Genomic DNA, 14,428 nt, shown 5'->3' on the forward strand with positions numbered 1-14,428 from the left:
CCTTATTGTAAAATTTTATAACAAATAGAATAATTAAAATGTTATAAGGAAAAATAATGTTGATAAAGCAATCTAGGGGACAAATATGTAACCTATACATATGCTTTTGTGAGGATCAGAAGAACTTTAAAAACTTAATTTAGTAAAAGAAACATTTAGAAGGGAACTGTCTTTTTGATGAAGTTAGGTGTTTAGAGACCACTTTCCCCTTGTCTTATAGAGTAATGAACATCAGATAGATAAATACATATCAATACTTTCATTGTTCTAGACATTAATTCAGTTATTTGTTCACTCATTTAGGCAGTCGCCCATTATATACCTATCATATGTCAAGAACCTGGTTTTGGATATAAAAATGAAAGGGCTAAACAGCTGCATGATCTTTGATGAGAATCCTATATAATAAAAGGCTAATATGCAAATTGTCCCCTCGGGAGTTTGACCAACCGGGAGTTCTACCGATCGCTGTGATGTGCGCTGACCACCAGGGGGCAGCGCAGAATGAAGAAAGGCCCTGAACGGCAGCCAGCAGCTGGGGGAAAGAAGGCCCCATCTGGCAGCTGGCAGCTGGCAGCCAGGGGAAGGAAGGCCCCAATGGGCTCAGATCGCTGGCCAAACCTAAGGACCCTACCCGTGCATGAATTTCATGCACCAGGTCTCTAGTCTATATATATAATAATCTTCATAAATCTAAAGTACTATGATTTGGGGGTAATCTGCAAGCTGTTTTGGTTCCTCAGACCCTGGGGATTTGATTGTTGTTCCTGTCTTTATGTTACCATTCACATCTTCATCACTACCATCACCACAATTTTCCATTGTGGTATGTAGTGCTTAGAGGCAGTATGCATAGTGGTTAAGAGTGTAGACTATCTGGAGTGGCACAGCCTGGTTTCAGCTTAATCTTTGTGCCTCAGTGTTCTTAACTATAGAATGGTGATATTAATTTCCTATTTCCTAGGGTTTTGGAAGGATTAGATGAGTTAATACTTCTAATACCTAGGAAATAATACATAGTGAGGATGTGATAAAAGTTAGATTTTGCCTTTGCTGGTATCAATCAGTTGGGACATTGTCCTGTGCACTGAAAGGTTGTGGGTTTGATCAGGGGGTGTATGGGAGGCAGTTGACATTTTTTTTCACATCGATATTTCTCTCTTTCTTCCTCTCTCTCTAAAATCATAAAACATATTTTTTTAAAAGTTCTTATTAGTTACATATATGAAACTGCAACGTGTATTTTGAAAAGTAAGTATATCAGACATTAGTGTAAAGATAGGATATTGGTGACAAATGCCAAAAAAACTATAGGTAGCCTTTCTCTAATGGGTACTCTCATCACCTCCTCACTGCGAATAAATCTTAGGACACCTGTATTCTTTAGGATTTCTTACAAATAGTGAGTATAGTCACATGACTTTAAACATAAAATACATTGAGGGGAATTGTAGTTACCTGGTGTAAAACCATTTTTCCAGAACCCTTTGCAGCAGTTTTCTCCTTAGGTTTTCAGCAAGATTTTTGTTTCTCTACCACGTGATTAAATAATAGCAGAGTATATATCAAAGCCACTAAGTCTATTTTTTATGGGTTTAGAAATATATAACTTTATTATGATTTTGTATTTTACAGTGGAATTAACTAATGAAAAGTCTTTGTAATAGAATATGTTGATAAATTTATGTCTATAAAGGATTTTTAGTGAATAGAGAGTATTTAATAAAATGTTTATTTCCTCCTTACACTTTAGCTATTTGATTATTTTATTAAATGATTTGTGGAATTCTAGAAGTTTATTTTATATGTAATTTGATCCAAGGTCTTGAAGCCTATGTTGTTAATAATGTTTGAATGTCATAGTAGTGACCTAGTTTTCAAAAATATGTATTGATGTTTCATGGGCTGCTTTAGGATTTAAGCCTTTGTTTATTAATTGCATTAAAAACCTAAATATTTGTATTTATGAATTTAGGATAAGACCTTTATTAATAATAAAGCTATTTTAGTTATTTAGGGAACAAAATGTCTAACATTAATAAACTTGTTTTTTAAAATTATTTAAAGACATAACTAAGATAAAATTTGTTACTTTTAATTTCTCCTTGATATTTTTCAGCTATGCCAGAGCAGCCTTTTGTTTAGAGGAGCTTATGATGACTAATCCATACAACCACTTATACTGCCAGCAATATGCTGAAGTAAGTTTCAAAAACAGCAATTGTATCTGATTTTATTTTTGTTGGTTTGGGTATTATAATGGAACTAAGATTATGTCCTTAATGTTAGGCAAGTATATAAATATTTAAAGCATTTGATGAAAATTGACTTGGAGTAAAAGTTTTAAATTTTTAATACTGTAATGGAAATAGTGACTTCTCAGTTAAAAACACTGCTTAAAACAGTGAAATCCTTTGTATTTTTTATTTGTATACTATTTTCTTTTTGAATTATGAATTAATTATGCCACAATTGTCACCATTTAATAACTTCTAAAACATGGATAGTGATTATGATTTTTTTAAATTCTAGAAAATTCATATCAAGATCAGTATTTTGGGAAGTAGCAAGTATTTGTCATTAAGTATTAAGGATAGCAATGTAATTCAATGCTGTAAGGTTAGAAGGACTTCATTTTTAAGGACTGTTAATAGAATAGTTTTTTGGGGAAGATTATGCTTTAAATTTTAGATAAGCTTTAACAACTTTAAGATGAAAAAATTTAAACATCTTGTATTTTTTTACAGAATATCTGTTTCAGTTACTAATGCCTATGGTATGATGAAACATGCTATATTTCAAAGTAGTAAAATAAACAAGTTTCAGCACTCTGAAATTTTTAACAGGTTAAATATACCCAAGGTGGACTTGAAAACCTTGAACTTTCAAGAAAGTATTTTGCACAGGCATTGAAACTGAACAACAGAAATATGAGAGCTTTGTTTGGACTTTACATGGTGAGTTAAGGTGCATGTTTAATGTTATTTTACCAAATCTGTCATTTAAACTCCATTAACTATCCTATTCAATCACTTCTTTCTTGTTTTTTTTTTTTTTATAAGCATATGCATTTTTTCTTCTAGTTAATTATGAGTAATAAGTTATAAGATAATTTTATTTTTGAATGTTACTACATCCCATATATTTGACATTTCATTGTAAAATATTTTTTATTGTATCAGAAGTGATATATTCCCTTATAAAATTAAATAGTAACTGATAAAAATTCATACTATTTCTTAATTGTTTTGACATTCTTGGATTTATTCTCAACATTGTTATGTTTCTTACCTTAAATTAAAATTGTATGAGATATTTTTAAACCATGGCAATAAAAGACATATTAGAAATAAAATCTCTTATGTAAAATTAAAACATTTTTTTTATGGTATAGAAAACCAGTTTGGAAGTTGTGGGAAGCATGTAATTAAATATTCCCATTATTTATGTATGCCAAGTGACAAGCTTAGAAAAGTAAATTAACAAGAGCTTTGGGGTAGGAAGAATTTGCTGAGCTTTAAAATATATATAAAATGAGCCACTCTCTACAATCAAAATGCCTGGAAAAATAAACTTTCCTTTAATAAGCCAGTTCTTTGAATTTTAATTTATCCTAGTCTTTTTATGGACTTTTAGATGAATGAAAAGAATTGATTGTAGAGATGGAGGCAGGAAGAAACAAATGAAATACTTTTCAGGAAAGAAATGGAATTTTACCCTTAAGAGCTGTGGTAGACAGCTAATAAAATAATTTTAGATATTTTTAAAGATATTCTTTCTCTTTTCAATTTGGATTATTTATTATTTTAAAACATGTCATTTTTAAACACTGCAGTTTGATTTAACTTTATATTTATTTTAAAAACAAATTGTTTTGGTACAATTTTTAAAACTTTGTTATCATCCCATTGCAACTGTGACCTTACATGTTTTTTATTATCTTGCTAGAAAAATGGCATTTCGTTCTTGATGTTTACTTTTTGTTTTTAGTCGGCAAGTCATATTGCTTCTAATCCAAAAGCAAGTGCAAAAACAAAAAAGGACAACATGAAATATGCTAGTTGGGCAGCTAGTCAAATAAACAGAGCTTATCAGGTTAGTATTAATAGTTTTATATTATCATATAGGTCAGTTAATGTATTGTATATCTTAGTTGTTGTTTTTGTTTCTACAAAGTACAAAGCCAAATGTCTGTCATTGGACTTTTATGCCTCTGGGCCTTTATCAAATGTGTTTTAACTACAGAATGAATTTGTAGTTGTAGGATCACTTCTCTGCCCCCTGCTAGAGGAGTCTGTTACTATTATGATCCCATAATTAGCCTCACCATCTAGAAATCTCAGTAGTTCTGCATTTGGCAAATAAAAAGTAATTGTGAAAAATCCAGAAAGGATAAACAAATTGCAGGATGCATTTCAGAAGCAAATTGGGTATGTGCGTGTGTTAGTAATTAGAGGTATCTCAAATAATGAAAAAGTGAAGAAAAGCCTAAAAGTAAACTAACCAGACTATATAACAGTTTATGTACTCGCCTTACATGTCATATCTTATCTGATTTTCTGAAGCTCATACCTAGGAGATTCTTCAAGAAGGCCTCTTGGAAAAATATATCTTCTTACATCTTGCATGTTATAACTTATATGTCTATAGTCTTTATATTTGGAGGATGATTTGGCTTTTTATGAAACCTTATGAAGCTTACATAACTAAGTCTTCTAAACATATTGTTCCATTGTTTTTTAGGATAAAATATTTCTGTCAAGAACCCTGACACCTGATTTTCCCGATTTTCTTTCCCTAATAACTAACTTAGACTTTTTGTTTGGTTCTCCTAAGGAATGTTTTATTTATTTTTAAAATACTACAGTATGTTTTGTTGATTATTCTCGGGTTAATTTTTCAAATATACAATAGACCCTTTAATATGTGGATTTTATTCCTCTTTTAATTTGAGGAATTTGCTATTAAAATTATAATTTTAAATACTTTTTTGTTTGCTTAAGTTTTTTTTTCTTTTTTAAAAAAGTATATTTTTATTGATTTCAGAGAGGGAGAAATAGAAACATCAATGATGAGAGATAATCATTGATTGGCTGCCTCCTGCGTGCCCCCAACTGGGGATCCAGCCCTCAACCCGGGCATGTGCCCTTGACCGGAATTGAACCCGAGACCCTTCATTCCGCAGATTGACACTCCATCCATTGAGCCAAACCAGCTAAGGCTTAAGTTTTCTTGTTCAGGTCTCCAATTATAGGTCTATTGGCTCTCTTTTCTCATATCCTATATTATTCATTTTTTTCCTATACTTTTTCTGTCATTTTCTTATTTTTTTCTTTAATAATTTTTCTGGAGTTACTTTATATTCTTTATCGTATTCTCCATGATTCAGGAAGACAATTTTCCTGGGCTATTAGGAGAAAGTTTTTAGGGAATCAGAGATAAAATAGGATAACTTTTCCAACTTGACTTCTCTGTAGCTTCCTCTTCTTTGTTAAGGAGAACTCAAATAGGACCTCTTTGTATATTCAGCTTATGTCAGAACTAGGTCTAATTCAGAAATATATTTCGGTTTAGCCCTCTGTTCTAACCCTAGATCTCTATAGATCTTAAATTTTGAGGTGTTGCTTTCATTTTTCAATGTTGGGTTTTATTGTTAGTGTTTTTGTTTTGTTTTCTTCTTCTGGGATTTGTTGTCTCTGGGCATGACTACCTTTTCTAAACCATCTCTCCTCTTCTTACCCCCAGGCTTTCTGTCCTGGTCAGTTTGGTTTCAGATTCCAGTAGTTTTCGTTCTGTGTGAGGTGGGTTTTATTTTGTTTTTGCTTTTTGTTTGTTTGTTTGTTTAGTTTTCTTTTCCCCTTTGGAAGAGGGTATTTACTAGATATTTCAGAGATTTTTAGGTCTGACTATTAGACTTGTTTAATGTTACACTTGCATATCTTTGATCTGTAGCCTTTGAGACTGTCCTGGTTTTGCAGGCCATTGGAAGATTCATCAGTTTACACTTTTTTTTTTCTTTCTGTGGCTTGTAGAGTAGTAGATTGTCCTCTTTTACTTCCTGTTGCTCCTACCGCACAGCTGTTGGTCTTTTTTAGGTCCTTCTGTTGTGGATACCAACTATATTCTAGGGTTTTGGAAAATTACCTGCTGTGTAGTTTTTTGAAGTTGTCTTCTTTGGCCTTGTTTTCTGTTATTTTGGTTTTGGTGCTGTTTCCTTGTTTTTGTACTTCTGTTGGAGAAGCTTGGGAAGATTAAAAAATTCAATGCTTCCATGATTACATCATTTAATGTAACTGTATTTTTATTTTATGCACATAATAGAGAATGTTAGCTCTGTTAGGATATAAGTCATATTTATAAATATTTGATTGGGCTTCTTCAAATGCAGTTTTGTTATCAGAGAAAATGGGAGGTTCTCTTCCCTACTGGGTGCTGCTGGTGGTGGAATTTTTACAGTATCTCGAGAAAAAGAGTTTTCTGAGACTTGCATGGGAGGATGGGTGATTTTTATTTGTGTGGAATTACATCCCTGGGTTTCCAAAGTCCCATTTCTCTTAGTCCAGTCATAGAAGAAGTGGAGCTGGAGTTTTAGTAAAGCTAGAAGCAAAGCCAGTATCCAGAGTTTCCTTTCCATGTTGAGCTGGGTCCAGTTCAGTATCAGGCTAGTTGCAGTCCATTAGTCCATTGTTGTGTGGGATGTAAGGGTTGCTCCACAAACGCAGAGTCACACAAGTCCCAAGAGTCCCTAGAGGGTGTGAATTCCTTTGTTCAAGGGATTAAATATCCCAAATTTCATGCCCTTGCAGTGGCTGTGCCCATTCTGGCCAATGACCTTTGTTCTCAGCTCTGACAGCCAGCACCTTCCCTATGTCACTCCAACTTTATTGGGCATGTGCCTATATCCCCTTCGTTGGACCCCTGTGGAGTATAAAGTAGTATCTTCTGGTGAAACTATCCAAATGACATGCCTGTAATGTCTAGTTTTCCCTTTGCTCCTTTCCTGTTATTAATAGCTAGGTTAATTTCAACAGTATCAGTTTAAGATAGCTCAGATCTATACTGGGATTTCATACAAAGCAGGCTTAGAGAAGTTTAAAGATAAGACTTGTATAATATAAACTAACTAGGGGCCCAGTGCACGAATTCATGCACCTTGAAAGGAAATGTGGGCCATGAGGCTGCATTAGGCACAGGGGCAGGTCTTGGCCCATCTTCTGCACCCCCGCCCGACCCTTCCCACCATGTCCCCCAGTCCCCTGTCTGCCAGCAGCCCCACTCCCACCACTACCGCTCCCACGCGCTGACAGCACCAGCCCCACTTGCACCCGCTGACAGCATGGAGCGATTGGGGTCGGCTCCAGCAGCAGGTGCTAGCAGCCGCTGCTACCCCAATTGCCCCTCAGGAGCAAGGGGAGGTAGAGAAGCCCTCAGGGGAGATTAGGGTAGGCAGCTGCCGCTTGCACCCACTGATGGTGCCGAGTTTTTGGAACCAGTGCCGGGCACTGGCAGCAGGTGTGAGCAGCGGCTTCAGTGCTGGCTGTGGGTGTGAGTGGGGCCAGCACTGGCAGTGGGTGTGAGCGGTCGCTCCGGCCTTGGTCTGGTGCCCTTGCTCACCTGTTCCACCATCTCACTGTGGCCAATGCTTGCCATGTTTGCACGTGCCTCCTGGTGGTCAGCACATGTCATAGCAACTGGTTGTTCCAGTTGTTCTGCCATTTGGTATATTTGCATATTAGCCCTTTATTATATAGGATGGTATGCATACTACATTGTTGTTTTTAAGACATTTTTGAGAAGCAACTAGCTGCTCAGAGTGTATTTTTTGACACGGGATAACTATTTTTAAAATCAATTTTTATTAAATTACAACATACACTAGAGGCCCGGTGCACAAAATTCGAGTACTTGGGAGGGGTGTCCCTCAGCCTGGCCTACGCCCCCTCACAGTCTGGGAGCCCTCGGGTGATGTCTGACTGACGGCTTAGCGGGGAGTGGGCCTAAGCCATCAGTCAGACATCCTTAGCATTGCTGCGGAGGCGGGAGAGGCTCCTGCCCCTGACACTGCGCTCGTCAGCCGTGACCCCGGCTTGTGGCTGAGTGGCACTCCACTTGTGGGAATGCACTGACCACCAGGGGGCAGCTCCTGTATTGAGTGTCTGCCCCCTGGTGGTCAGTGTGCATCATAGCAACCGGTTGTTGTACCATTTGGTCAATTTGCATATTAGCCTTTTATTACACAGGATGGGATGGTAAAAAGAAACACATCATAAATATACATTTCAATGTACTATACAAGGTAAATGTGATGCTGGTAAAAGTGGGGCTCTTTCATAATGTAACAAGGAAAGCATTCCAAGGATCTCTATGGGAAGGGTGGTCTGATGATAAGCTTTATTGGAAGGCTGGCCCCAGGTTTTCAGTCCCATTTCTGTCTGTCCTGCCATGGAAAAAATCCAATCTTGCCCAGAAACAGGGCCAGTGTGCAGAGATTCTGTGCCATATTAAAGCCTAGTCCTTTGGAGCCCCAGTCCCTGCAGACTCACATGGTTGCTGTTGAGAGAGAACATGTATGTTACAAAGAGAGACATAGAGAAAGAGCATGTTCACATACAGACACTTGGGAAGGACCAAGTGCTTTTTCACTATAACCGGTCAACTTCTTAAGCTTTCCTGGGCTTCTGATGGGTCCACCCCCTGACCAATCTATTTCCTAAATCTTCCAGGGTCTTGTGTCCCTTTATCCAGTTTTATTCTTTTCCCAGGGTAGGCTGACAGGCCTTATATGATCACCATCTTGGCTCCTACTATACATGTGCTTACCTCCTCCTTTATTGATCTACCCCTTCCCCTTTATTGTTCTACTAGAGGCCCTGTGCACATAATTCGTGCACGGGGGGGGGGGGGGTGTCCCTCAGTCCAGCCTGCACCCTCTCCAATCTGGAACCCCCCGGTGAGATTGGGTCTAAACGGGCAGTCGGACATCCTTCTCACAATCCAGGACTGCTGGCTCCCAACTGCTCACCTGCCTGCCTTCCTGATTGCCCCTAACCGCTTCTGTCTGCCAGCCTGATCACCCCCTAACCTACTCCCCTGCCAGCCTGATTGATGTCTAACTGCTCCCCTGCCAGCCTGTTTGCCCCCAACTTTCCTCCTCTGCTGTCCTGGTCACCCCTAACTGCCCTCCCCTGCAGGCTTGATCGCCCCCAACTGCCCTCCCTTGCTGGCCTGGTCACTCCCAACTGCCCTCCCCTGCTGGCCTGATTGCCCACAACTTCCCTCCCTTGCAGGCCTGGTCCCTCCCTAACTGCCCTCCCCTGCTGGCCATCTTGTGGCGGCCATCTTGTGTCCACATGGGGGCAGCCATCTTGTGTGTTGGAGTGATGGTCAATCTGCATATTACTCTTTTATTAGATAGGATAGAGGCCTGGTGCATGGGTGGGGGCCAGCTGGTTTGCTCTGAAGGGTGTCCCGGATCAGGGTGGGGGTTCCCTTGGAGCATGGGGCAGCCTGGGCGAGGGGCCTGTGGTGGTTTGCAGGCTGGCCACGCTCTCCGGTGACCCAAGTGGAGGCCCTGGTATCTGGGATTTATTTATCTTCTACAATTGAAACTTTGTAGCCTGAAGTAGAGCCAAGCCTTCTGTTTGCTCCGTTGTGGCAGCCATTTCTGTTGGGATTTATGTATCTTCTATAATTGAAACTTTGTATTCTTAAGTGGAGGCCAAAGCAGGCCAGGGCTGCAGAAGCTTGGCTTTCTCCATCGCCGGGGGCAACCCTAGCCTCCTGCTCTCTCCAGCTCCGTGGCTGCCACCATTTTTGTTGGGATTTATTTATCTTCTATAATTGAAACTTTGTAGCCTTAAATGGAGGCCTAGGCTAGCCAGGGTGTGCGGAAAGTTTGGCTTCCTCCATCGCTGGGGAAATCCAAGCCTCCCTCCTGCTCTCTCTGTGGCTGCAGCCATCTTGGTTGGGTTAATTTGCATACTCGCTCCTGATTGGATGGTGGGTGTGGCTGGTGGGCGTGGCTTGAGGGTGTAGCAGAGTGGTGGTTAATTTGCATATTACTCTTTTATTAGATAGGATCCCTTATCCCATTGAACTGCTGGTTCCCTGGGGAGTGTGTGAAGCTGTAACTTCCTTGTGAAGCAAGCAGCCATATGCTTCCTAGTTGATTATGCTTAATAATGTGTGATATCCTTTGCTCCCTTTCTTTATCAATAACTAGCTAACTACCTGCACCAACAAATGTATCCAGGTCAATAAGTAGAAACATTACAGCACTCCAGAGCTCTCCTGGTACCTCTTCTCAATTTGTAGTCCTTCTGTCCTTCCCAAGAGTGTGGATTTATAATCTCATAGTTTTTGGCCCTTTTTGAACTTTGTGGAATTATGCAGTATGTATTTATTTTTGCCTAGCCAATATCACTGTTATACGTATTTATGAGATTTATCCTTTATATCTGTAGTTCATTCATTTTCATTGTACTATAGTCTATATGAACATATATTTTATTTAGTCATCAGTTGTTAGGCATTTGGATTATTTTGTGTTTTGGGCTATTATGATAGTACTATACTGAATATTGCTGTACAAGTCTTTTGTTGTACATATACGTATGTTTGTGATGATATATAAATATGTTCAACCTAATCTTTCATTTCCTTTATGGTTTGTGCTTTTTGATTTCTGTTTAAGAAATCATTTACTACTCATGGTTATAAAGATAATCTTGAGTGTCTTTAGATCTTTTTTTCCTTCTGCTTTTCACATTTAGATCCCAAGTCCATTTGGAACTGATTTTTTATGTACGATGTGAAATAGGATTCAGTTTCCCCCCTTTTAACTATCCAGAGTGTTTTTGTCCATCTCTGTATTGTGTCATGAGTCCCGTTCCATGGAAGCCAGTACCATGTAGTACTTAAAGAGAAGAACACAGAATAGAATAGATCCATGTTGTCTGACTTTTCCCTCTACAAGTTTGAGCTCTGACATTTATTAGCTCTGCAACCTTGGATATATTACATACTATCCTGGGCCTCACTGTTCATCTGCAAGGTGGGCATAATAAAAGTTTTCTGAGGATTAAAGGAGGTAATACATAATTTTTACCAAATCTGACTCCAGAGTTGGCAGGCCTGACTCCAGAGTTGGTGCTCTTAATGGCCACAATATACTGCCTCTATAAGGAGTTGTCAGGTATAAATGTGTCTGACATTGTAATTATAGTTTCTAACTCCCTTTTCAATCTTTTCTCATGTGAACAATTGATATTCTACCTTCACTTTCTTCAGTTCAGACCTAAAGCTTTCAATAATTACTAAATTCAGAGTTTTGTTTTGTTTTGTTTTGTTTCTTTTTCTTTCTTCCTATCCCTCAGTAACACAAAAACAGACAAACATGCCCTTCCCTGCTTATGAGATGCACTATCAATAGCCATGACTCCCATCATTTCAGTAATTTAAGCCATCATTAAAAGATTCAAGCCCTATACTCTAGTTATATTTACCCTCCTTGCCATTCTTATTTAAAAATTTTTTCTTACTGTATTTTATTAGATCCATATTCTTTTTATAGGCTTATTTATAAGGTCTCAGTGTTCTTTGGAAAGAGCTCTGAAAGCATCACTAATGCTCTTCAGTCTTTTAGTTTTATACTGTAAGCTCTATATTTCTCAGATGTTTTGCACAACTTTACTGAAGGTATGATTTGCCTTTTCTTGACTCCATAGGACAGGATAGTATAAGGAATTTTTGCCAGTTCCTGTAATCTTAGAAGGTATTGCATCTTAATTTAGTTGGTCATGTCAGATTTCTGTATAGCAACTTCCATTTCTCTTCAGCTAGGACTCATTGTGCAAAATTATTTCTTCCTCCTGACACCAGTAACAGGTTTTAAATAAAATCTCTTGTTGCTTTTGAAGCTTACATATTCTGTGCCTTTTCTACAGAGGCTCAGGGTTCGCTTTTTGTCAATCTGATCCAGTAAATATTTATATCTTTTATCCTTTGCTAACTTGGTGATTTAAAATAGTAACTTATTTGCTTATGATTCTATAGGTAAGCTGTTTGGCTTGGGCTCAATTGAGTAATTCTGCACAAGTCTGGACTGGGCTTATTTATTTATTTTAAATCTTTTTTTTTTTTCCATTTACAGTTGACATACCATATTATAATAGTTTCAGGTGTACAGTGTACTCCCAGTGACTATACATTATAAAACTTATTAAGTGATCATCCCCAAAAATATCATACCCATCTGACATCATACATAATTATTAGAATACTAGAGGCCTGATGCATGAAATTCATGCAAGAGTAGGCCTTCCTTTCCCCGGCTTCCCTCTGGCACCCTGGACCTGGGCTTCCCTTGTAGCCCCAGCTTCATCTGGAACGTCGTCCAGAAGGATGTCCAGTCTAATTAGCATATTACGCTTTTATTATTATAGATTATTGACTGTATTCCTTATGCTGTTCTTGACAACTCTGTGACTACACTATAACTACTAATTTATACTTCTAAATCCCTTCACCTTTTTCTCCCATTTCTCCAACCCCCTCCCATCTGGCAACCATCAAAATGGTCTCTATGTCTGTCCATCTGTTTCTGCTCTGCTTGTTCATTTATTTTGATTTTTAGATTCAATTGTTGACAGATATATATTTATTGCCATTTTATTGTTTATATTTTTGATCATTGTTTTCCTTCTTAAAGAAGATTCTTAAACATTTCATGTAATACTGGTTGGGTGGTGATAAACTCCTTTAGCTTTTTCTTGTCTGGGAAGCTCTTTATCTGACCTTCAATTCTAAATGATAGTTTTGCTAGCTAGAGTAATCTTGGTGGTAGGTCCTTGGTTTTCATCACTTTGAATATTTCTTACCAATCCTTTCTGTCCTGCAAAATTTCTGTTGTGAAATCAGCTGACAGTCTTATGGGTGCTCCCTTGTAGGTAATTAACTGCGTTTCTCTTGCTGCTTTAAGATTATCTCTTTGTCTTTAACCTTTGGCATTTTAATTATGATGTATCTTGGTGTGGGCCTGTTTGGATTCCTCTTGTTTGGGACTCTCTGCACTTCCTGGATTTGTATATCGATTTCTTTCACCAGGTAAGGGAAATTTTCTGTCATTATTTTTTTCAAATAGGTTTTCAGTTTCTTGCTTGCTCTCTCTCTCTCCTTCTTCCGGCATCCCTATGATGTGAATTTTGATACACTTGAAGTTGTCCCAGAACCTCCTTACATTAATTTCATATATTTGGATTCTTTTTCCTTTTGCTGTTCTGATTGGGTGTTTTTTTGTTTTTGTTTTTACTTTTTCATATTCCAAATCACTGATTTTGATGTGGTTGTGGGAAGAGGCAAGTACTGCGTTCACCTACGCTGCCATCTTATAGGAGTTTATTTGAGTAAAACTGAGGACATAAGCCAGGGAGCAAGATCTGAAATACTCCCTCAACTGGACTTATTGGTTGTAGGTCCTTGGTTTTCATCACTTTGAATATTTCTTACCAATTTCTGTCCTATGCTAGTGGTTGATACCCTCACTTAAATAATTGAAAGGCTATCTGTTGTCTGGGAGTACTGGGTATCTCTCATTTGGCAGGCTAACCTGGACCTACTCAAGTAGGGATCTCAGGGTTCTAAGAACAGCAAACAGGCAAACTTGGATGTGCAAGGGCTTTTCAAGCTTCTGGGCTTGTCACATGTTCCTAATATTCCATTGAGCAAAGAAAATCACATGGTCAGCTTAGATCAGGGATGCAGTACTTATCTCGCAATAGGAAGAGAAATATGTTCTCATTTGGCAGTTTATTACACTGCTAGAGGCCCAGTGCACGAAATTCGTGCACAGGTGGGATCCCTAGGCCTGGCCGGAGATCAAGGCCCCACAGGTTCTCCTACTCCCCGTCGCCTCCTTCCCTTGCCACCCGCATCCGCCGCCACCCACCCCCAGGTTCCCCGTCCTAGCCTGGGGCCCGGTCCTGATCAGGACCTGTTGGCTGGGGGTAGGAGCCAACTGCAACCATGACAGCCAATCGGGGCCTTCCAGGTGGGGGGAGGGACCAGAGGGGTTTGCCACAGGCCCTGAGGAGGGAGCTGGCCCTTGGTCCCCCTGGGAAAGGGGCCGCATCTGCCGCCACCCACCCCTGGTTCCCCGTCCCAGCCCAGGACCTGGCCCCAATCAGGCGATAGGAGCCTGCCAGCCATGGGGAGGAACCAGGAGGTTGGCTGGTAGGCCCCATCAGCGATCGGGGCTTGCGGCCTTGGGGCAGCTCCTGAGTTAAGCATCTGCCCCCTGGTGGTCAGTGTGCATCATAACCACTGGTCATTCTGGTCGTAATGGTCACTTAGGCTTTTATATATATAGATAGATTGTATAACTCCATAGTCCCTTCCTTCTGCTTTGTTTATTTTGCCTTCCTTTTTATCC

General features: G+C 39.0%; 1 protein-coding gene across 4 annotated transcripts in view; it reads left to right on the forward strand.

The window, feature by feature from the left end:
* The window catches only part of EMC2 (ER membrane protein complex subunit 2), a 61,946-nt gene that overhangs the window by 22,713 nt on the left and 24,805 nt on the right, over nt 1-14,428 (forward strand). For all 4 annotated transcript variants that reach the window (XR_008554572.1, XM_054708544.1, XM_008143394.3 and 1 more), the window contains 3 exons: nt 2,120-2,201; nt 2,847-2,957; nt 3,991-4,095. Coding sequence is in view for 3 of the 4 variants with exons in the window: in XM_054708544.1 (XP_054564519.1) it covers nt 2,120-2,201; nt 2,847-2,957; nt 3,991-4,095 (298 nt within the window). In the remaining variant the exon portion in view is untranslated. The remainder of the gene's footprint in view (nt 1-2,119; nt 2,202-2,846; nt 2,958-3,990; nt 4,096-14,428) is intronic.

This window comes from Eptesicus fuscus, chromosome 19 (assembly GCF_027574615.1).
Source record: "Eptesicus fuscus isolate TK198812 chromosome 19, DD_ASM_mEF_20220401, whole genome shotgun sequence".
Classification (NCBI taxonomy): Eukaryota; Metazoa; Chordata; class Mammalia; order Chiroptera; family Vespertilionidae; genus Eptesicus; species Eptesicus fuscus.